Here is a 22,250-nt window from a genome sequence, read left to right on the forward strand (position 1 = left end):
GGCTTCTGTTACGTCAGTACCGGGGCGGCTCCAACTGGAAGGGCTCCACCTTCGGGGAGGAACTGGGGAGGAGCTAACCCGAAACTCCCAATATAAGGAGCACCCCAGAGAGGGTCAGTGGGACTTTTGTGTAAGATTTCTGGTATGCCATTGCAATAAAACTGCTTGTCGCATTCCGGTAGCTGCCTGGTGATTCTCCTCTCGCGTCCCCCGGGAGGAGCCGGAGACGTCCGAAGACCCGTGGGCAGGGTGAGTGTGAGGCGGTAGTCGGGGAGAACGGGGTGCTATTGTGGGGCACACCCGTCCGGCCGCCGACACACACCTAACATTTTCTCATAACTGAATTTAAGCAGTTTATTTTTATTTAGTCCTTTATCATTGTTCTTTCATTCACCTTTACGTGCTTCTCTTCTCTCCTGTGTTTGAACTCCAAAGTCTCTTTACAGCTCTGGGTTTTTCAATAGGAATACTTGGAAGTCCTGTATTTCATTAAAGTTCCATTTTTGCCCCCGTACTTACATTTTGCTGGGTAAGTTATTTTTGGCTATAAGCCCACAGACTATGTATTCTGGAATATTACATTTCAACCTCTCCACTTCATATATGTGAGCCTGACTGGCTCCTCAGGATTTCAATTCTTTCTTTCTGGCTGCTTGGAGTCTTTTTTCTTTGCCCTGGAATATCTGGATTATTTGGGGGATTCTTTCATGAGATGACTGATTCTATTTTTACTTTGTCCTCTGTTTTGAGGAGATGTGGACAGCTGTCTTTTTAAAGATTTCCTGAAATATGTCTAGGTTCCTTTGTCGTCATGACATTCAGACAGTTCAATGATTTTTAAATTTTTTTCTCCTCAATCTGTTTCCCAGGTCAGTTGCTTTTGCTATGGGATACCATATACTTTTTTCTATTTTTCAGCCTGTTGACTTTGTTTTGATATTTCTTGTCTCATGGAGTCATTGGTTTCTATTTGGTCCATTTTAATTTTCAAGGAGTTTGTTGCTTTGGCAAGATTCTGTACTTCTTGTGCCGATCTGTTAATTCTTTTTCCAATTCTTTCTTCCATAGCTCTCATTTCTTTTCCCATTTTTTTTCTTTAATCGTTCTCATTCTACTTATGAAAAACATTTGTAAATTTTTTTTTAACTCTTAGTTTTCTCTCTTCTGGGAATTCTAGTTGAACCTGTGCCCTTCTAGGAATTTTAGCTGAATTTGTACCCAAGCTATACTTTTCTCTGCAGCTCTGCTTATAGATGTTTTGGAGTCATTTTCTTCCTTTGGGTTTGTGCCTTGAGCATCCCTGCCATCATAATAGCTCATTACGGTGAGATTCTTTTTGTTTATCCATTTTTCCAGCCTCCTTCCTGACTTCAAACTAGATGTTAGGACTGGGCTCTGCCAAAATTCTGGAAAGAAAGTCTAGTCTGGTGCTGTTGCTGCTTTCTTAGAGTACAGAGTGCCTACTATGTGCCAGGCACCATACTAGTATTTGTAATATTTTATAAATATTATCTTATTTAATTGTCACAAAATCTGTGGGAGGTTAAATGCTATTTTTATCCTCATTTTACAGTTGAGGGAAACAAAGCACACAGAGGTAAAATGACTTGCGCAGGGTCATACAGCTAGTAAGTGTCTGAGACACTTTGAACTCAGGTTTCCTGATACCAGGAGCAATGCTCTAATCTAATGCACTATCTGAGAGAGGCGAAGGACTCAGTGTTTTTGTTTAAGACATGTATTTTTGGACATGACCAATGTTGAAATCCATTTTGTTTGACTATATATTTGTGACAGGGCTTTGGTTTTTGTTTGGGTTGGTAGATTTCTATTGATTGGAAAAAACACACGTTTTCAAAAAACAACATGTATACAAGAGAGAAAGAATGTGTGTGTGTGTGTGTGTGTGTGTGTGTGTGTGTGTGTGTGTGTAAATAAGTGACCAGGTTTGGCCTTATCAAGAAAGTCAAAGAGAAGCCTAGCTAAGAAGGCACTTTGAACCCTTCTTCAAAGAGATAAAAGATTACGACTATAAAACACTAAAAGTAATGTCAAGAGTTTTAAAAGTGTTGGTTACTTTTTCTGAAACTTTTTTTTCTCTCTTTTATTCTTTAATAAACCTACTGGGTTCTCTAGGGGAGGGAGATACATTAGAAAATGTAGATGTAAAAAAAAAATAAAAAACAAAAAAAAACAACAAAAAAAAAGAAAATGTAGATGTAAAGACAAGAAATATCAGTTTTTTTAAAAAGTATATATGCGTATAATAGTCACACATAATGCATTAATAGACTACGTATGACACATAGTCAAAAATGTATAATAGTCAAACACATGTTCCCTGATCAAGATTAATTTACTGATCCCAAATCACACTTTTAGTAATTATTTAAATACAGAAAAGACAATGTTCAATTTTTGTTGACTTACCTAAATTCTCTATAGATATTGTTAAAAGCAAGTGCGGCTCCTAGTCTCTTGAAAGCATTGGGGTGAAGGGCAAAGCTGTACAGACGCTTAAAGAGTGATTTAGTGTTCACAGGACTTTTCTCTTGCTGCTGAGGTGTTGTCTGCTTAATGGACCATTTTAAGAACTCTCTAATACACTGACCACAAAAATCTCGCAAGGTACTGTCAACAGGATCCACTATGCCATCCTAAAACAAGAGGCAAATTATTTTGTTAGTAAACTTTTATTTCTATGTCATAGGATCATTATTTTAGTATTAGAAGTAACTTTATAAATCCCTAAATTCAATCCCCTTATTTTACAGATGAGGAAACTGAGGCCCAGAAAAGAGTGATTCTTGCTTAGAGTAATTAAGCCAATAAGTATCCAAGTCAAGAGTCAAACTGAGGTGTTCCTGACTCCAAATTAAATGCTCTATCCATTCCACTATGCTGCTTCACATATATGACTATTATAAAAACTCTTGTCTGCTTGCCAGAAAAAAATGAAGTTAAATAATCATTCATACATAATTTTTGCATAAACAAAAGCACTATAGCTAAAATTAAAAGAGGCACATAAATATGAAAAAAATCCATGCAGCAAATCTTTCTGATAAAGGTTTCATTTCTAAGATATATATGTATGTATGTATATATATAAACATATATATATATATCTCTATATGTAGAACTTATTCAACATTATAAGAATAAGAGCCATTCCCCAAGTGATAAATGGTCAAAGGATATATACAGGCAGTTTTCAATTGAAGAAATCCAGGCTATCAATAGCCATATGAAAAAAATGCTCTAAAGCACTAATAATTAGAAAAATGCAAATTACTATAACTCTGAAGTTCTGCCTCATACCCAAAAGATTTGCAAAGTGGACAAAAAGGGAAAATGACAAACGCTAGAGAGGTTGTAGGAAAACAGGTAAATTAATGCTGCTGGTAGAGATGTGAAATGATTCAATCATTGTGAAAAGGAACTGGAACCGTGCCCCAAAAGCTATTAAACTGAGCATACTCTTTGATCCAGTGAAACCACCAATAGGTCTATATCCCAAAGAGATAAAAAGAAATCTGTAAGAGAATTGGTAAAGATATGATATCTTTCCTGTATTTAAAATAGCTGAGGAAAAGAATCTTAACTGTGTTTCTGGGGAAAAAAGACAAGGTTTAGAAGTATTCCAAAGCTGATACACCAAGACAAATAGTTGGAATAACTGTGTAAAAATAGAGTACCTTTATTTCAGCACAAAAATGAACAGTCTGGAGCAAGGGTGGGGTATACACGCAAAAGGGGAAAAAACACTATCTAAAAGAACTAATCAGCTTAACACACAAGAAATAAAATAAATCATGCAATTAAAAGTAGGCTGCCTCTTTGATCATGCAACGCGCATAGCTTGAATTAATTTCTCAAAAATCAAGAAAATGGCAAAGGAATATGGAAGCTAAACAAATTCATGTTCTAACAAGCAAACGTTAAAAAATAATGTAAGAGGGTTAAGAAAGCCATAGGAGGACTTCTGGTGAGATGGCAAAGTAAGAAGCTCCAAATGAATACAGCTCTCTCTACCTCCAATTCAAAAGCAGTAATAAATACATCAAATGAAATAAAAGACAAAAAAATTGGAAATAAAATAAATTCCATCTTGGCAATCCCCATAAAAAATTTTAGAGAAATAGCAAAGGCTGCACTGTTGGCTCTGTGATCCATCTGCTCATTACCCATACCTATCCTTAGCACACTAAGGGCTCCTCATAATGTTTTGCTATTTGTTATTTTTCTATAAATGCAACATAACCGCTATAACTTTATCTCAGGGGTGGGGAACTTGCAGCCTCAAGGCCACGTGTGGCCTTCTAGGTCCTTGGGTGTGGCCTTTTGACTGAGTCCAAGTTTCACCAAACAAATCCTTTTATTGAGGGGATTTGTTCTAAGAAGTTTGAATTCAGTCAAAAGGCCACACCTGAGGACCTAGAGGGACATGGCCTTGAGGCCACAGGTTCCCCACTGCTGCTTTAAGTTCTGTGAGTAAAAGAACTTTGTTTTGTCTCAATTTATCTTTTCTACTGCTTCACACAATATTCTAAATATAAAAGGTTTCAATAAATGTTTGGCTAACTTAATTACTGAGAAACAGGAACATGATTAGAATGTTTCTGTTTAATGGACTAGACATACATGAAGAGTAAGGGATATCTGATATACAGCCAGTGGGCTTCATGGCATCCATGCAATATCAATTGATCTAAAGGACACTCTCCCTCTTCCTCCTCCTATCCTCATAAGACTAAGTGGACACCGCATAGAGAAATTACAGGAGGATATGGAGAAGAGTCACATCCATTACATTATGATCTTGAGGGCAGGGGCTTTCACTTCTTTTCTTTGCATCCTTGGTGCTGAGCACAGAGCCTAGCACACAGTTTGTGCTTGATAAATGTTTATCGACTCTGACTCCTGAGAGTAGAAAATGTGTATGGGTTCCAATCTGCACCATGGGAAGGAGTACCCACATCAATTAGATAGCTCCATCGAAGTAAACTAACTTTTATAATTTTTAAAAATCTAGGATCCTAAGTCCCAAGATTTGGAACTAGAAGGAAGTTTAAATCATCTAGTTTGTTTTACAGATGAGGAAACTGAAGCTCATAAAGGTTAAATTCATTGACCAAATTTACACACGCAATAAACGACAGAACCTAGGAGTTCTGAACTCAAGGCCAGCACTTTTTCTATTTCAAGGACTATTCTTTGAAAAAAGAGCATGAAAGAACGAAAGTAAGAGCCAGGACAACAGCAAAAGTATGTGAATGCACACAGAGCTCCAACCTCAGAACTATCTTTCAATCCCACCCCTGACACATATTGACTGTATGATCTTTAACTTAACATCTTAATGTCTGGTCACTCCCTGATATTGACCGTGTGATCTTTTAATTTAATATCTTAATGTCTGGTAACTCTCTGAGATGATAAGGAGCCAGAAGGGTGGAGACCTCAATTGATAGAGGTTTTTCATCCAGGAACTCCCTAGTCCAATGAAATTACAGGTCCTGTCCCTATCTCTAATATTCCTTCCTCACTCCTTCCTTTCCCTTGTCCTCCCTCTCTCTCCATTCTTTTCTCCCTTTTTCTCTCTTCTATCACTTTCCTCCCTCTTTTTCTGTCCTTCTTTCCCTCTTTCCATCCCTCCCTCTCTCTCTCCACATAATACACAGACACAGACACACACACGTGTGTGTAATATGTATATATGTGTGTATATGTGTATATACAATACACAGCCATACATACATACACACACACACACACACACACACACACACACACACACATATATATATACATACCTATATAATTCCATCTTGGCAATTTGGTCTCTTTAACAGTCTTTTTGTTAAAACACTAAATATACACTCTATGTTATTGGTCAATAGAAAAACCAGAGAAATCAATCGCCACCTACCAGAATGGTTTCTAGTAATGTCACTGTGTCCTGACTTTCAAACTTCTTGTTGTTGGTGAACCAGTGAATCATCTGCATAACAAGTGGTTCATACAGCTGCCTTGTAACCTAGGTCATAGCATAATAAAGATTTGTTAGATATACCTGTATCTCCTTCTTTTCAAATAATTTTGCCTTGGAAATAGCTATACTTGCCATTTCCAAATAGGCCAGACTATTACATCATCACTGCAACATGCAGTCCAGAAATCATACAATTAGAACATTTCAGAAGTCATTTCCCTCAACCCTTAATTGAATCACAAAGCCCTTCTATAACATTCTTGACAAGTTATACAGTCTCTATTTAAAGACTTATAGTGAGAGGGAGCTCACTACCATAAAAGGCAAATCACCCCATTTTTAGACATTTCTCATTTTCAAAATGTTGTCATGCTGTAAATTTGATAAATGTGATATCTACAACTTTACCTAAGTCACTGAGTTTTTAAAAAATGAACAACATATGATCAAGGACAGCAAACTATGTGGATTAGCTGAAGCCAAAACTTTGAACCAATTAGAATCATTTCCTCCAAGGTGAAGGAGATCCACGAATCAGTTCAGTCCATGGGAAACAACATTCACTGGGTATGACCATCTGACACTCTACTTAATCACACACTATTGCCCAGTCTGTATTTTTCCCACCCTCTTCCATTATAAAATCATTAGAGACTTTGTCAAATGCTTTGGCAAAATTCAGTTATATTTGCAATGTTTCCCTGATCTACCAGTCTAGCAAAAGTATCAAAAAGATAAAGTTAGTGAGGCATGCTTTGTTCTTAGTAAGTCTAGGGGTCACTACTTCCATTTATAAGTACTCACAAAACAATCACATTTAATAACGTGTTTTAGAATGCTGATGATGATCAATGTCAAATTCAATTACAGTTCCAAGAATCTACTTTTCTTCCTTTGTGGACATTATTTACACATTTCTAGTTTTTCAGCATAGTCTCAAGTATTTTTTTGCAATTCTTTAAAGATTATAGACCAGTTTAATAATTACATCTCATGAGATCTGCAGTAAGCTGGGATATCATTTGTTCAGGGAAGAGTTCTGAAATCATTTTGAGCAACTAAGTGATTTCATACTATCCCCTCGAAATAAGACTTTCAACTTTCTCTGGGATATATTTATTCTTTCAGTCATATACTGAAAAGATGGAAACATATTTTTCTCATTCTTTTTAATGCTGAAAACATATTATGCTGTCCTCTGCATTTTCTGCGCGCCTCAATTCAATCTGAAATTTAGCCTTCCTGGCATTATGTTTGCAAGTCTATACAAACCTTTTATATACTTCCCTGTTTATTACTCGCCTTTAAATTTTTATGTTTCCTTTTGAAGTCTAGAGATTAAGCTCCTATAGTTTACTACATGAATCTTTTTTACATTCTCATCAAAATTGCTCAAAAATGTTTCTGAAAACCTCCTTCTTGAGCTATCTTCCCTTTGAGAATTTCAGGCAATGATATATTATAATTTCCCTGAACTTTTCCATTCAAATTGCAGAAAATTTAAGTGGTAGCTCCTAAGCACTTTTTAATAGAGAAATAGATTCCCCTAAAGACTACCTGTCATTTTTCTTTTTCTGGTTCAGTGTCTCCCTATCTACTTATTCTTTTCTCCTTCCTTTAAAACACAGAGAAGCAGAAATATGCATAATAAAATTCACTGAAGCTGCCTATACTCATACTTTAAGGTGATTATTGGTCACAAAAGGTAAGTATTTCCACTACATTCTAATATAACCTGCCCAAAAAACTCAAATACTGCTTCTATGCTTATAAAAAGAAGAAAAGAGAAAGTCTATTTTCAACTAGATAGTTTTTTTCTTCCAAAAATGACTACCACTACTCCTTTAAAAGTTCAATTCTGGGCATTTATCTTGGTCATTTCAAAAACCCACTGTATTTTAATATTCAAAAATGCATTTAAAAAACCAGAACTTTTCATTATTTTATTTTACATAAATACATTAAACATGAAGACATCACTCTGTTCATATGTCAAGGTACTTAGTTTCACACTATGATCTAGAGTTAAAAATAATTAATCTATTTACCTGATCTACATCACAGGCAAGTCGAAGGAGCACAGGAAATGTTTTCTTATATAGCTGATGCATGGGTGGGAAACCCAGCTTTCCTTCAGGTATTTGAGATGCTTTTCCCAACATAAACATAACCATGCTATGTAAGAGTTCACAGGCTGCAATCTAACATAAGCAAAACAGTTATCAAAATTGTGTATACCAGTACTAGGTCAAAAGAAAAATGTTTAGCATGTTGTAAAACTAGGGTTTAAAATAAAAACAGAATAAAATAAAACAAAAATTTGAAAAATGCAACAGATGAGTACTATATTGCTCTAATACAAATTAATTTGAGTAGATAATTGGTGAAAATATAGAACTTCTTCCTTTGTTCACTTCATCAGTATTTTTCTGCCCAAAGAGCAAAATACCTAAGTTTAAAACCTTTAAAAAGGACAAAGAGATTAATTTCACTTTTAGTGTATCAAAGAACCATATAAATTACACTTACGGTTAATAAGTGCTAACATATTCCTTGCTCATAAGAAACACCATTCATCTAATTTGAGCAGATTACAGTATATATCTGTTCATTTTTGGTTACTAAGGAAGTTGAATATGTAAGAGATATATAACACAGCCAGGACAATAAATAATGTTTTAAATGTGAGGTTATCTGGCATTTCAATTGTCTTTTCTAAAAAAATTGTTATTAATAATTTCTGTATGTCCTTGCATACTACCTTTCTACCATACAAGGTTTTTGATACAGTCATATATCAAAAGATCTATGATGTCACTGATACCAAATTTCCTTCAATTACAAAAGTTACAACTCACCCATAACTACCCAACTTTTGTAAATTTTATCCATGTCCTCCCATAAATTGCAAGACATGAGAGAACCAATATGGAGGGAGGACCCCCACTCACTATAAGTACAACCAGAAAACAAAATTTCTCTTAATTATTTGCCAGCCACATTTCTTGCATGTTTCCCCTTTCAACTGTTGTTACAATTTGATTTTTACTATCACTTTGGAGAGGTGAATTAATGTTTTCAGATGCATGATTTTAAAAAACAATTATTATAATACAGTGGCTAAAACAGATTCCCCTTCCTAAATGCTTGCTTGTAACTCTTAAGAAAAAGTCTTTTAAGGATGACAGTCATTACAACCTCACTTAAAATGATATCATTGAAACAAAAAAATGAAAATACTTTAGTTTGTCTGTCACTAGATGAAAGAGCCAGTTCGGTGACCCGAGGCAAAAATACATCCAAATATATCACAGGCTTCATTTCTGCAAATGGTACTGCAAAGCTCAGTTTCTTCTCTGAATCCCAGGCCAAACACTTCTTCATAATTTCATCTGAGGAAGCAGCTATTAAAAAATTTAAGAAAAATATTTTATATTCATCTTTCTAACACTGAAAAAGTATTACACACTTAGGAAATTTAAAAGGAGCACATCAGAAGGAGCCTGAATAAGTATGAAAAGGGTAGTATAAGATTATTTTGTAGGAAAAAATGGTCTAAAATTTAACTCTGTACCAGGATCTGAAAAGTGTTTCTGATGTTGTTATTATTATTATTATTATTATTATTATTATTATTATTGTTATTTCAACTGTAGGCACTTTCAGGTGGTAAATTTACCTCAACAAGATTTGTTAAGACTCATTACTATGCTTTCAGAATAAGAGCTGGAATAGTTTGGGAAAAGAACAATTTTTTTAAACTTTCAAAATATTTATTAAATACCATATATAACTATGAAGTTCAAATTTTAAAGAGATGCTTCTTTATTATATGTACATAGTATTTCCTACCAAAAATGACAAACAATAATTTCCTCAAATATCAAGGAGGTTTTAAAAAGCAGATTGAAGTTACTGAATTACCAGAAGCAGTAAAGAAACCGGAGCGAAATGGTTTCATTTGATTTTGTGTAAAACAAACAAAAATTGGAATGACATAAGACAGAATTAGCCTAAAAATCACTCTGATATAATTTGCTACATATCTTTCATACAAGCCAAAGCATTTAATAAACTAATAGCCATGATTTTGTTTAAGAGTATGTCAAATGTATGTAGCACAAACAAATTTAAAAGAATTCCTTGAAATTAAATACACCTGGAAGCAACTTAACAGGTTTACCTGTAAGGAGATTCCTATTTATTTGTCCTCCCAGAGATCCAAGCACCCGAATCACTCGGGCTCTCACAGCTTCCAAGGACATCTCTTCATCCTTTCATGTTTATAGAAAGATTAGTAAAGGCAATTTTGCGACCATTTAAAAATCGAGATCATTTCAATTAGGCTTTATGTTATTTAGCATTATAAGCTCTGGATTTTGCAGGATTTAAAATCTAAAATGGGCAGTACCTTTTACATCAATTTTTTCTATAACATTTTCAATTACCTATCTCTTAAGATACTCTCTTAGATGCAAAACATTTTTAAAACAACAACCATCAGAACAGTTAGCCAAGGAATCTTTATATATGAGTGAGCTTTGGGACCATAACTTCAAAAAAACAAAAATGAAACTACCTAATTAAAGCAGAAAGTCACATTACATTCTCAATTACAATCTGTTATATCATGGAAGGAGAACAAATACATTGAAAAAATAACCAAAAGAGTAGTTATCGTACAATATAATCTTATTACTATAACTCCACTGAAATAATTACTGTACTGAATTATTTAATGTATTTTGTGCATAAGTACAGCTTTAAAATTTACATTTTAGTTATTTTTTTCAATCTGAGATTATCACCAACTCTACATTCTGGTCACTAGACCCTGAAGTAGAAAAAAATAGCTTACTTACTGACAAGATGGTCTTTGATTTTTTTAGATGCTTCACTACAACCTTATTAAACCCTTTCTGGGCTACACGAGAAAGCACTGTGACTTCCGCATTATCCTTGTTATCATCTAATCAAGAAAAGAAAAATTCATTATGAATAAACATTTAATACACTTACTGTCCTTTTTAAAAAGTCTGCAAAAATACTGTATAAAATTCTGAGCTTAATTTGCAATTTTAAAAGTAATTTCCTTATTTAAATTTCAAAAGAGTACACATATTTTTCATTAAGTTAATAAATCAAAATAAATTCAAAAAAGGAAAACAAGATGACCAAACATTTATTACACTATCTACCAGAAACATTCATTTAAAAAACTTTTTTGCAGACTGTATACTTATTGCTCTTTCTACAATGTAAATTCTAAAATTTTCACCAACCTTGAAAAATTTAACGTGGATTCTTAATCATTATTATGGTAACAAGCATATTCAAGTTGTCCTCAAGTCTGAACTTTCATATTTTACAATGAAACACAATTAATAATTTGAATCTTTCTTGATTAAATGTCAAGGGACATTGAAGGCATGACAACAATTTCTAAATTTCTAAATCTTTCTTTTAGTGATTCCTCACAAATAGTGTTCATTCGTGGTAATATGCATTTCATATGAGCAATGTTTCAAAAGTAAAGTTTTAACTCCTACATATACTGTGATAATCTCTTTTCTATTTGATTAATGAATCTGACTCTGACTTTCAACTATTTTTTCCTACCAAATATGATGTCTATCTCTCTTTATTTCAAATACACATTGCCATCCATTTCCCTTCTACATATTTATTTTGATGCCTGGAAGAATCTCACTAGGCCCACTTCCCTCCCCCACAAATGATTTTTCTCCTTCAACTCTCTTCTCAAACCTCTTTCTTTCATAACACCTATTTTCAATTTCATATCACTAAGGTTCAAATAAAATAAACCAACTAGGTCACCTACACAAAATGCAACAAATGATAACAAAAAATAACAGCAATCAAACTAAATAGGTAGAAGTTCAACAAAATTATTACTTAATCCTCTGATAGCTTTAGTAGGTCGACTTCATTCATTCCTTCAACTAACCAACTGTTTGAATAAAGCCAGTATAGTGCAAATAGTAACAGCTCCTATCTATACAACTCTTTACATTTTGTACAGTGCTTTAATAACCTAAGAATCACGGAACCTAAGGTCTAGTTCATTCTGGCTCTAACATTAAGTGTTGCATAAACATAAATCAAGATCCCCACTCTACGTGGGCCTCTGTTTCCTCATCTGTACAATGAGGCAGGTAGAGTAGATGGTCTTAGGTCTCTTCAAATTATAGTAGCTTGGGGGGCGGAGCCAAGATGGCAGCTGGAAAGCAGGGACTTGCCTAGGGCTCTCCCCCAGGACCATCCAAACAGCTATAAAAATGGCTTTGAACAAATTCTATAACTGCAGAACCCACGGAATAGTAGAGAGAAGCAGGACTCCAGCCCAGGACAGCCTGGATGGTCGCCAGGTAGGGTCTATCACACAGAACTGGGAGCAGAGTAGAGCAGAGCCCAGACCAACCAGACCGGGAGCTGGGCGGAACAGGCCCTAGAGCCCTGAATCAGTGAGCTGTGGCAGTTACCAGACTTCTCAACCCACAAACACCAAAGGCAACAGAGAAGTGGGAAAATACTGAGGGGACAGAGTGAAAGGAGTTTGTGGTTCGGCCACTGCCCCAGGGACAGTGAGGGTGGTGCAGTTACAGAACTACAGCTATAGTTGCTTCTGGCCCCAGGCCCACCTGGTAGGAGGAATTAAGTGGCAGATAAGAGCAAGAGTGCAGAGCCTGCTGAGATCTGAGTCCGGTCCAGGTTGGCGGTTCTTGGAGGAGGAGTAGCGCTGGTGTGGCAGAGCTTGCTGCGTAGAAATAGCTCTGAAAACAACAGTGCAGTCCCTTGAGCATGGGACAAAGTACCCTCTACGCTACAAACAGTCATACTCCGCTGAAAAACTCAAGGGTCAAGTAGTTGTCTGGGAACGTGGCCAGGAAGTGAAAACGGACTTAGATTCAGTCTCAGATGCTGGAATCTTTCTTTGGTGACAAAGATGACAAAAATATACAGCCAGAAGAAGTTAACAAAGTCAAAGAGCCTACATCAAAAGCCTCCAAGAAAAATATGAATTGGTCTCAGGCCATGAAAGAGCTCAAAAAGGATCTGGAAAAGCAAGTTAGAGAAGTAGAGGAAAAACTAGGAAGAGAAATGAGAGGGATGCAAGAAAACCATGAAAAACAAGTCAATGACTTACTAAAGGAGACCCAAAAAAATACTGAAGAAAATAACACATTACAAAATAGACTAATTCAAATGGCAAAAGAGCTCCAAAAAGCTAATGAGAAGAACGCCTTAAAAGGCAGAATTAGCCAAATGGAAAAGGAGGTCCAAAAAACCACTAAAGAAACTACTACCTTAAAAATTAGATTGGAGCAAGTGGAAGCTAGTGGCTTTATGAGAAATCAAGATGATATAAAACAGAACCAAAGAATGAAAAAGTGGAAGACAATGTGAAATAGCTCATTGGAAAAACCACTGATCTGGAAAATAGATCCAGGAGAGATAATGTAAAATTATTGGACTACCTGAAAGCCATGATCAAAAAAAAATAAAGAGCCTAAACATAATCTTTCAAGAAATTATCAAGGAGAACTGCCTTGATATTCTAGAGCCAGAGGATAAAATAGAAATTGAAAGAATCCACAGCTCGCCTCCTGAAAAAGATCCTAAAAAGAAAACTCCTAGGAATATTGTCGCCAAATTCCAGAGCTCCCAGGTCAAGGAGAAAATACTGCAAGCAGCCAGAAAGAAAAAATTTGAGTACTGTGAAAATACAATCAGGATAACACAAGATCTAGAAGCTTCTACATTAAGGGATCAAAGGGCTTGGAATATGATATTCTGGAGGTCAATGGAGCTAGGATTAAAACCAAGAACCACCTACCCAGCAAAACTGAGTATCATGCTCCAAGGCAAAATATGGACTGTCAAGCTTTCTCAGTAAAAAGACCAGAGCTGAGTAGAAAATTTGACTTTCAAACACAAGAATCAAGAGAAGCATGAAAAGGTAAACAAGAAAGAGAAATCATAAGGGACTTACTAAAGTTGAACTGTTTTGTTTACATTCCTACATGGAAAGATGATGTATATAATTCATGAAACCTCAGTATTAGGATAGCTGAAGGAAATATACATACATACATATATATATATATATATATATATATATATATATACACATATATATATATGTGTTGTGTGTGTATATGTATGTATGTGTATATGTGTGTGTGTGTATACATATATGTGTATATATATATAGACAGAGGGCACAGGGTGAGTTGAATATGAAGGGATGATATCTAAAAACATAAAATCAAATTAAGGGATGAGAGAGGACCATATTGAGAGAGGGAGAAACAGAGAGATAGAATGGGGTAAATTATCTTGCATAAAAGTGGCAAGAAAAAGCAGTTCTGTGGGAAGGGCAGAGGGGGCAGGTGAGAGGGAATGAGTGAATCTTGCTCTCATCGGATTTGATCTGAGGAGGGAATAACATACACACTCAATTGGGTATCTTACCCCACAGGAAAGAAGGAGGAAGGAGATAAAAAAGGGGGGATGATAGAAGGGAGGGCAGATGGGGGAAGAGGTAATCAAAAGAAACACTTTTGAAAAGGGACAGGGTCAAGGGAGAAAATTGAATAACGCAGGATAGGATAGGAAGGAGCAAAACATAGTCTTTCACAACATGAATATTGTGGAAGGGCTTTGCATAATGATACTCATGTGGCCTATGTTGAATTGTTTGCCTTCTTAGGGAGGTTGGGTGGGGAGGGAAGAGGGAAGAGAATTTGGAACTCAAAGATTTAACAGCAGATGTTCAAAAAAAAAGTTTTTGCATGCAACTAGGAAATAAGATATACAGGCAATGGGGCATAGAAATCTATCTTGCCCTACAAGAAAGTAAGGGAAAAGGGATGAGGGGGGATTGGGGTGACAGAAGGGAGGGCTGACTGGGGAACAGGGCAATCAGAATATATGCCATCTTGGAGTGGGGGGGAGGGTAGAAATGGGGAGAAAATGTGTAAATCAAGCTCTTTTGAAAATCAATGCTGAAAACTAAAAATATTAAATAAATAGATAGATAAATAAATAAATAAGAAAAAATAATTATAGTAGCTCTAAAAATTTTGTAAGTCTGTAATTCTACTATGTGCTGGGCATAATGGTAAATGATGGTTCACAATGGTTCAACAGTCCTGACTGTTGAAATTTAAATATGTTAGATCTTAAATGAAGAAAGATATCAGTGAATGAATAATGGCTTTTCCTTGGATTTTTTCTCAATTTATATAATACTACAAATAATAGAATTTAATAGATGAAAAAGAACTTAGAAAAAAACATGGTCTAACCCCTTCACTTTCAACATAAGGAAGTATCAGAAAGAGGAAATGATTTGTCCCATGTCAAATGGCTAGGTAAGAGACATATATTCAAGATACTTAGGAAATTAACATAAAGAACAAATGCCATTCCCCAATATGAAAGGGTTAAAACACATGAATAGTCAGTTCTTAAAAAAAGAAATGTAAATGACCAACAATAATGTTCCATTATCACTAATAAGAAAAATGTCCATTAAAATAATTTTGAAGCTTCATCTCACATTAAATAAGCAATGACATTAGAGAGAAGCTGTAGGAAAACAGGAATGTTAAGACACTGTTGGAAGAACTGTGAATTTTTCCAAATTCTCTTGAAAAAATTTTGAATTATACTGAAAAAGTCACTGAACTATGTATAACCCTTTGACTCAGGGATAAAGCTATTAGTCGCACAGATCCCAAAGATATCAAAGAAGAAAGAAAGGCTTCAGGTATATACGAACATTTAAAAACACTTTTGTGGCACCAAAGAGCCAAACACTGAGTGGATGTCTATTGATTGGGCGTATAGCTAAGTAAATTCTGGGGAACAAATGTAATGTTATGGCATTGTAATAAATGGCAAAAATACAGAATTCAAGAAAATTTATATTGCTTGTAGAAACAGATACAGAATAAAGTTAGCAATGCCAACAGATCATTTGATTCAGTGACCACAATCCTGCATGATACAGAGAAAAGCAGCATATTTAGAGTCAAAGCTCATGTGTTGAAATCTTGGCTCTGCATGGCCTTTATCAAATCCACTTTACTTCTCTGTAACTTAGTAAAGGAATACAATACTGAACAGTATCAGAACCATGATCAAAGTAGTAACTATTTTTGGCCTCAGTGGACTAAAGGTGAAACATACCTCCCCTCCAAAGGCCATAAGAAGGGCAGTACAATCCAATACACAATGAGAAAATATCAATATGCTATTTCTTTTGCTTACCTGTATTTTTTGTTACAAGGGAGAGTCCTAATGGTGGGGGGCAGAGTCAAGGCACTGGGAAGCGCTAGTGATATTTAAAAAATCTTCAATGGAACATTTTATTTTTTTTGCCAAAGAAAAACAAAGTTTATTAAAGATTCACCATTTTGGGTAGACTCTTAGGGAGCCTGAGCATTTGTGGCGCTAATGCCAGTGGGAACATTTATTTAAAAAGCAAAAAGCTAGTTCATGATAGAGTCTGGCCTAGAACTTAAGCTTGCTGACTCCTAAGGCAGTAATTTTTCTACTATATTATGCTGCTTTGGGAAAAAGAAGAATTACATCTATCATTATTCAGTACAATGAAAAAACAACATACTTTATACTCAAATTATCTAAGTTAGAAGAATATTAAAAATTACTTTGCGACTAATAAATTCTCTTTTCTAATTTAAGTTTTACCAGTCACCAGTTTTCTTTGACTTACCAGATAATGATGTAGTTTTCAAGTAATTGTCAAGGCAAGGTAGAATGTCTTTGTAATATGGCTGGATTGTATGTTTTGGTATGTACAATGACCACTCTTCTAAGGCATTCAGGCCTACTTCTGCCAGTGGGGTATAGCTTAGGCCCAATTTGAAAGCCATCTACATATTAATATACACAACAAAGTAAATGTCAGAGGGAACCAGTAAGAACTAAGGAAAAAAACTAAAAATTAAGAACTAAAGAAACATATCAGCTTTGATTTGAGAGGTAACCTACTAACCAGATCTTTTATCATTTAAATCTTATAAGTTCCATAGCAAAGAGAAAACACAAATTGTACCAAATGGTTGGAGTATAGCATAGTGTTTAATATGGTTCTCTAAAGATTAGAAATCATTAAAGAAAATGTAATTTGATTTATAACATAGAGACCAACCTGTAATGCAGGAACATAAGCTTTAATATCCAGTTCAATGATGTCATGAGGCAAGCATAATACAAAGTTCAAACAGGAAGCTAACAGTTCATCTTTATATTGCTTCATTTTTACTGACACCTTCAATAAAAAACACTAATTATTCAAGTAATAATGTTTAAATAAAAATAGGTTGTCATCTAAGGACATACTTAAAAGTAAATGTTTTTTTCCCATTTATGGAGGATTTAGTAATAGATTCTACATGCTCTGCATAAGATATTAAACTATAAATTTAGTACTGAATTATCATCACAACCCAAATTACTCATAAGAAAAGCTGAAATACTATATAGCACCATAGCTGTAAGTAATCTGACAATTATAAAGGCTACCTAACATCTCTGTTACTCAAAGAATTTGGACACAAAGTATAAATGTTTTCACTATAGCCAACGATTTTTTGCATATTTTCACTTGAATTCAACAAGTAAATTTTAAAATAATCAACAGAAACCTGTCTTTAATCATTAAGATTTTTTTCCATACATTGTTAATTTTAAAATAATTCCTGACAAGACAGGAAAATAGCTCTTTTGAAAATCTACGAGTTCAACAGTACTCCCTCCATCAACGCATATCACAATAACTCAATGAATTTATGGCCACTGAGAGTTACTGTGGATGAAAAATTCATCACCATACAGCCAATTTTGTTATAAACCTCTCCGAATCTAATTGAGTCTTCAGATGATAGATATCTCTCTATCACCAGTCATATATCTGAAGCCTCCCCAACTTGCTACAATCTGTAAAAGTTTACCCTTCATGAGCAGAGCCTTTGAGAATTCAGGGTCCCTCCTATGCAACAATTAGACAGTTTAATATATGTGTAAAACTTTTTTAAAAGTTACCTCTTTCCCAAACTTTGCAAATAATGCAAAACAAGAATACTTTTCAGGGTCGTCAGGAGATTTTTTGTGACTCTTTGGACTTAGTCCCTGTCAAATAAATTATAAAATCAGGTCATACATAAATGAAATGATAACCTAGTGGTTACCAACCTGTAAGAAAATTATTGCAGGGGACCCAACTCATTAAATGACTCAGTGTACTAAAGGAGAAAATACAACTTCTAGTAAGCTGAATAAATATCTTTTATACACCTGTACTTTTGCATGATTCCGTTGTGATTAATAAATTACAAATTCGTTTAAAAGTACTACTTAATTGATAGTAGCTTTCTGTCAATTATTTTCTCAATCAACAAATATAAGTAACACAACTATCAGGAAGACATCTATGAACTTTTTAACATTTATGAAGGGATCCTCGTGTTCTGAAAGACTGCTATAACCTTGAAGTCACCAACTTTTTTCAGAGAGGAATATGATTTTAATTTTTCCCAAAGTGTAAGCTAGTGTATGCTATCTACCTCTTAATAAGAGAAGTGATGAGTCAGGGTAAAAAACGAGACACGTTTTTTGGTTAATGAGGGAACTGTTTGGTTGACTACGCATTTTTGTGACAAAGGTTTTGTTTTTCTTTTCCCACCCTAACATCTGCTCCCCCTACCCCTGCCCCCGTTCTCATTGGGGAGTGAAGAAATAGGAAAGGAGAGAAAATAGATGTTTGTTCATTAAAAAAAAGCTAAACTTAATTTTAAGATTTTTAAGGCTGGATAGAGTTAATAAGATTATATTTTTAGAGTTGAAAGGGACCTTATTGGGGCAGCTAGGTAGTGCAGTGAGTAGAGCGCCGGCCCTGGAGTCAAGAGGATCTGAGTTCAAATCTGGCTTCAGACACTTGACACACTTACTAGCTGTGTGACCTTGGGCAAGTCACTTAACCCCAATTGCCTTCCCCCCTGAAAAAAAAAATTTAAAAAAGAAAGAGACCTTACAATTCCATGGTTTCCAACATCTCTATTTAGAGATGAGGAAACTGAGGTCCAGAAATGTTAAGAAATTTGCCCAAGGTCTCAACCATATCACTGCACTTATATATTGATCCTTCAAGTCACTGATCAATCTCTAGGAAAATGTAAGGTAGCAGAGCTGATTGGGGAAGGTGGAAGGGAATAAGCATTTATCAAACAGCTACTAAGTGCCACTGTAGAGATATTATTTCATGGGATTCTCAAAAACAACCATGCAAAGGTAGGTGCTATTATTATTATTTCCACTTTCCACTTCAGGAAACTGCAGGTTAAATGACTTGCCCAGGATCACACAGCCAGTAAGTGTCTGAAAATATATTTGAGCTCAGGTTTTCCTGACTCCAGGCCCAGTGCTCCACCAAGTAGCATTTACTTATTAAGTACCTACTATGTGCCAGGCATTGGGTACGTGCCGAGAAGCTAAAAACAAAAGTGAAACAGCCCCTGCTCTCAAAGAGCTTACATTCTATTAAATGAGACAACATGTGTATATATAAATATGTTTGGAATACATACAAAATTGCTTTGGAAGGGAAGGCATAAGCACGTGAAGACATTAGGAGGCACATCAGGTAAAAAGGTCATACTTGCTGCGACGCTTCTTGGGGGCTAAGGTGAGAAGACAGTGCATTCTGGACACAGGAGAAGCCAGTACAAAGACATGGAGATGTGAAGTGCCGTGTTGTGTATAAGGAAAACAGGAGAGGCCAGTGTGGCTCTGCCACAGTGTAGAAAAGGGGATGATGTATAATAAGGCTGGGGTGGTATCCTAGAGGTAACAGAGAGCCACTGGAATTTACTAAGGAAGGGGGTGACATGGTCAGACCCGCATCTAAGGAAAACCACATTGGTAACTGTACAGAGGATGCACTGGTAAGGTAAAGAGACTTAAGACAGGAAAATCACTTGGAAGACAATCGCGACAGTCCAGGTGAAAGGTGATGTGGTAGCTATGTGAGAGGTGAAAGGAGGTCAAACACCAGAGTTATTATGGGAGTGAGAAATGATAAAGATGGCAACTAACTGTATATGTGGGGTGAAGGATAATGGGCAATCCAAGATAATTAACCTAGGTGACTACAAGAATGGTGACGTCTTTGACAGAAAAATTCAATTCCATAAACATTTATTAAGCACCTACTATGTACCAGGCACTATACTAAGCACTGAGATACAAAAAGAACCAGAAGACAGCCTCTGCCCTCAAGGAATTTAAAATTTAAAAGGGGGAGGGGCTTGAAAGAGCAGTAAGTTTAGGGAATAGGGAAAGAGGAAGATAATGAGCTCTATTTTGAACATGTTAAGTAGGAATGCAAGATGGCTGTGGAACATCCAATTTGAAGAGTCTAAAAGGCAGAGATAATGGATTCAAGGTACAGAACAAGACTGCTGGACACAGAACTGCTGGACACAGACAATCTGGGATTTTTATTTTTGCCTGACCATGTGTGTTCGTTACAGCGGTTTTTTCTTTTTGCTTTTAGATTGGGAGATGTGTAGGAAAGAGATAATATATGCCCATTAATTGAAAAGCAAAATGTAAGAAGAAAAAAAAAAGAATCATAAAGATTCTTGTGGGGATGCACATTTTTCCTATTACCTCTTTGTACCCCCAGTATTTAGCATAGTCCCTGGAATACAAGGGACTAGAATATAATGGGAACTTAATGAGTGCTGATTGATTAATTAAAAAAAATAAAGAAAAGCCTAATCAACAGTTAGAGATGTGGTAAAGGGAATTCAGTAGAGAGATGGCTAGATATACAGATGTAGAGAAGATAACTAAATCCATGGGAGCTGATGAGATCTTCAAGGGAGAGAAAAAAGAGGGTCCAGAAGAGAGCCTGGGATACAGTCACAGGGATAGGGGGCATGATACAAATAATATAGCAAAAGAGATGAGGGGAGTTCAGAGAAGTAGCAGTTGCAGGAGAAAAGTGTCAAGAAAACCAAGAGGTGAGAGAACATCCAGCAGGAAACAATGTAGGATTTGCTACTGACCAGCTGAGATGTTCTAATCTAATCTTACAGAAGAGATTTCTTGCCTAGAGAAAAAAAAATCTACACCATAACATGCCAACCGTTAATCACTGAGGAACATGACCCTGAAACCAAAATAAGTTATTACATGTTGGCTATTATCCACAAATCACTAATAGGCAACATTATATTTAACAGAGGATTGCTAAACTAAAAAAACAAAATGGGAGATAACTACACATTTTTAAAAATTACACACACAAATTGGCTCATCAATGGAATAAACTCAGGAGAGATGCTTTAGACAGAAACTGAAACCCAGGCACAAGCTCATCATTTTTGGGACTTCACTGATGTGAATTCTTATTACATTGAGTTACAATGGATATGAGTAGACCCTATATAAAAATCTATGTTATTTGTAAAACAATGAAATCCTCTATAACGTCTTACCTCAAAGTATCTTAATTTTTTGGCATTTCTTATTGCAACAGCAAGTAATTTGTAGAATCCACTAATGAGAGGTAACCGTGTAGATTGCAAAATCAACTCATATCCAAATGAGTATATCCATGGTTCAAAAAATTCAATGTGCTTCTCAGGAAGGATTTCTCTGCAAAAAATAAGACATATACTTAAAAATGTATTTGGCAACTTATTTCACTACAAGTTCAAGTATGACAACTGACACTTCTAAGGGGAAGGTGTTTGAAGAAATTATGTCACCTTTTCCTAGAAAGAAAAATGTGTTTCTGATACCAAAAGACTATCCATTCAAATCTTCAAACTTTAGGCTGTTTTAAGTATATTAAACTCCTCATAATGATAATTTCCTGTATATCTTAATAACTAAACTTCTAAAATTGTTCAGTACTCTTTTAGTTACAAGGCCCTGGATGTCTTCATAATTGTTACCCTATATCATGGCCATTAATTATGAAACATTTCACGCGTAAATAACTACAGTTTAAAAAAAATACCTGCAAAACTCCACCAGATTAATGAAGGCAGTAAAATCTTTAGGTTTAGCAGGATGCAAATTCGCAGCTGGATCTGAGGTTGGAATGACCCACATGCCACTAGCTTCATTCTCATCCTGAAAAAATAATTGTACCACTCATCCAACAAATATTTACCAAGTGCTTACTACGTAG

At 35.4% G+C, this 22,250-nt stretch overlaps 1 protein-coding gene across 1 annotated transcript in view; it reads right to left on the minus strand.

Annotated features, from left to right (window-relative positions):
* The window catches only part of PRKDC (protein kinase, DNA-activated, catalytic subunit), a 167,295-nt gene that overhangs the window by 123,231 nt on the left and 21,814 nt on the right, over nt 1-22,250 (minus strand). Inside the window, exons 17-27 of the mRNA XM_036737168.1 lie at nt 22,077-22,192; nt 21,550-21,709; nt 18,092-18,178; nt 17,199-17,318; nt 16,761-16,920; nt 10,858-10,964; nt 10,179-10,269; nt 9,236-9,399; nt 8,044-8,196; nt 5,933-6,040; nt 2,431-2,657 (exon numbers count right to left, since the gene is read on the minus strand). Coding sequence (XP_036593063.1) covers nt 2,431-2,657; nt 5,933-6,040; nt 8,044-8,196; nt 9,236-9,399; nt 10,179-10,269; nt 10,858-10,964; nt 16,761-16,920; nt 17,199-17,318; nt 18,092-18,178; nt 21,550-21,709; nt 22,077-22,192 — 1,493 coding nt within the window. The remainder of the gene's footprint in view (nt 1-2,430; nt 2,658-5,932; nt 6,041-8,043; nt 8,197-9,235; nt 9,400-10,178; nt 10,270-10,857; nt 10,965-16,760; nt 16,921-17,198; nt 17,319-18,091; nt 18,179-21,549; nt 21,710-22,076; nt 22,193-22,250) is intronic.

The sequence above is a fragment of the Trichosurus vulpecula genome, chromosome 1 (genome assembly GCF_011100635.1).
Source record: "Trichosurus vulpecula isolate mTriVul1 chromosome 1, mTriVul1.pri, whole genome shotgun sequence".
Taxonomy (NCBI): Eukaryota; Metazoa; Chordata; class Mammalia; order Diprotodontia; family Phalangeridae; genus Trichosurus; species Trichosurus vulpecula.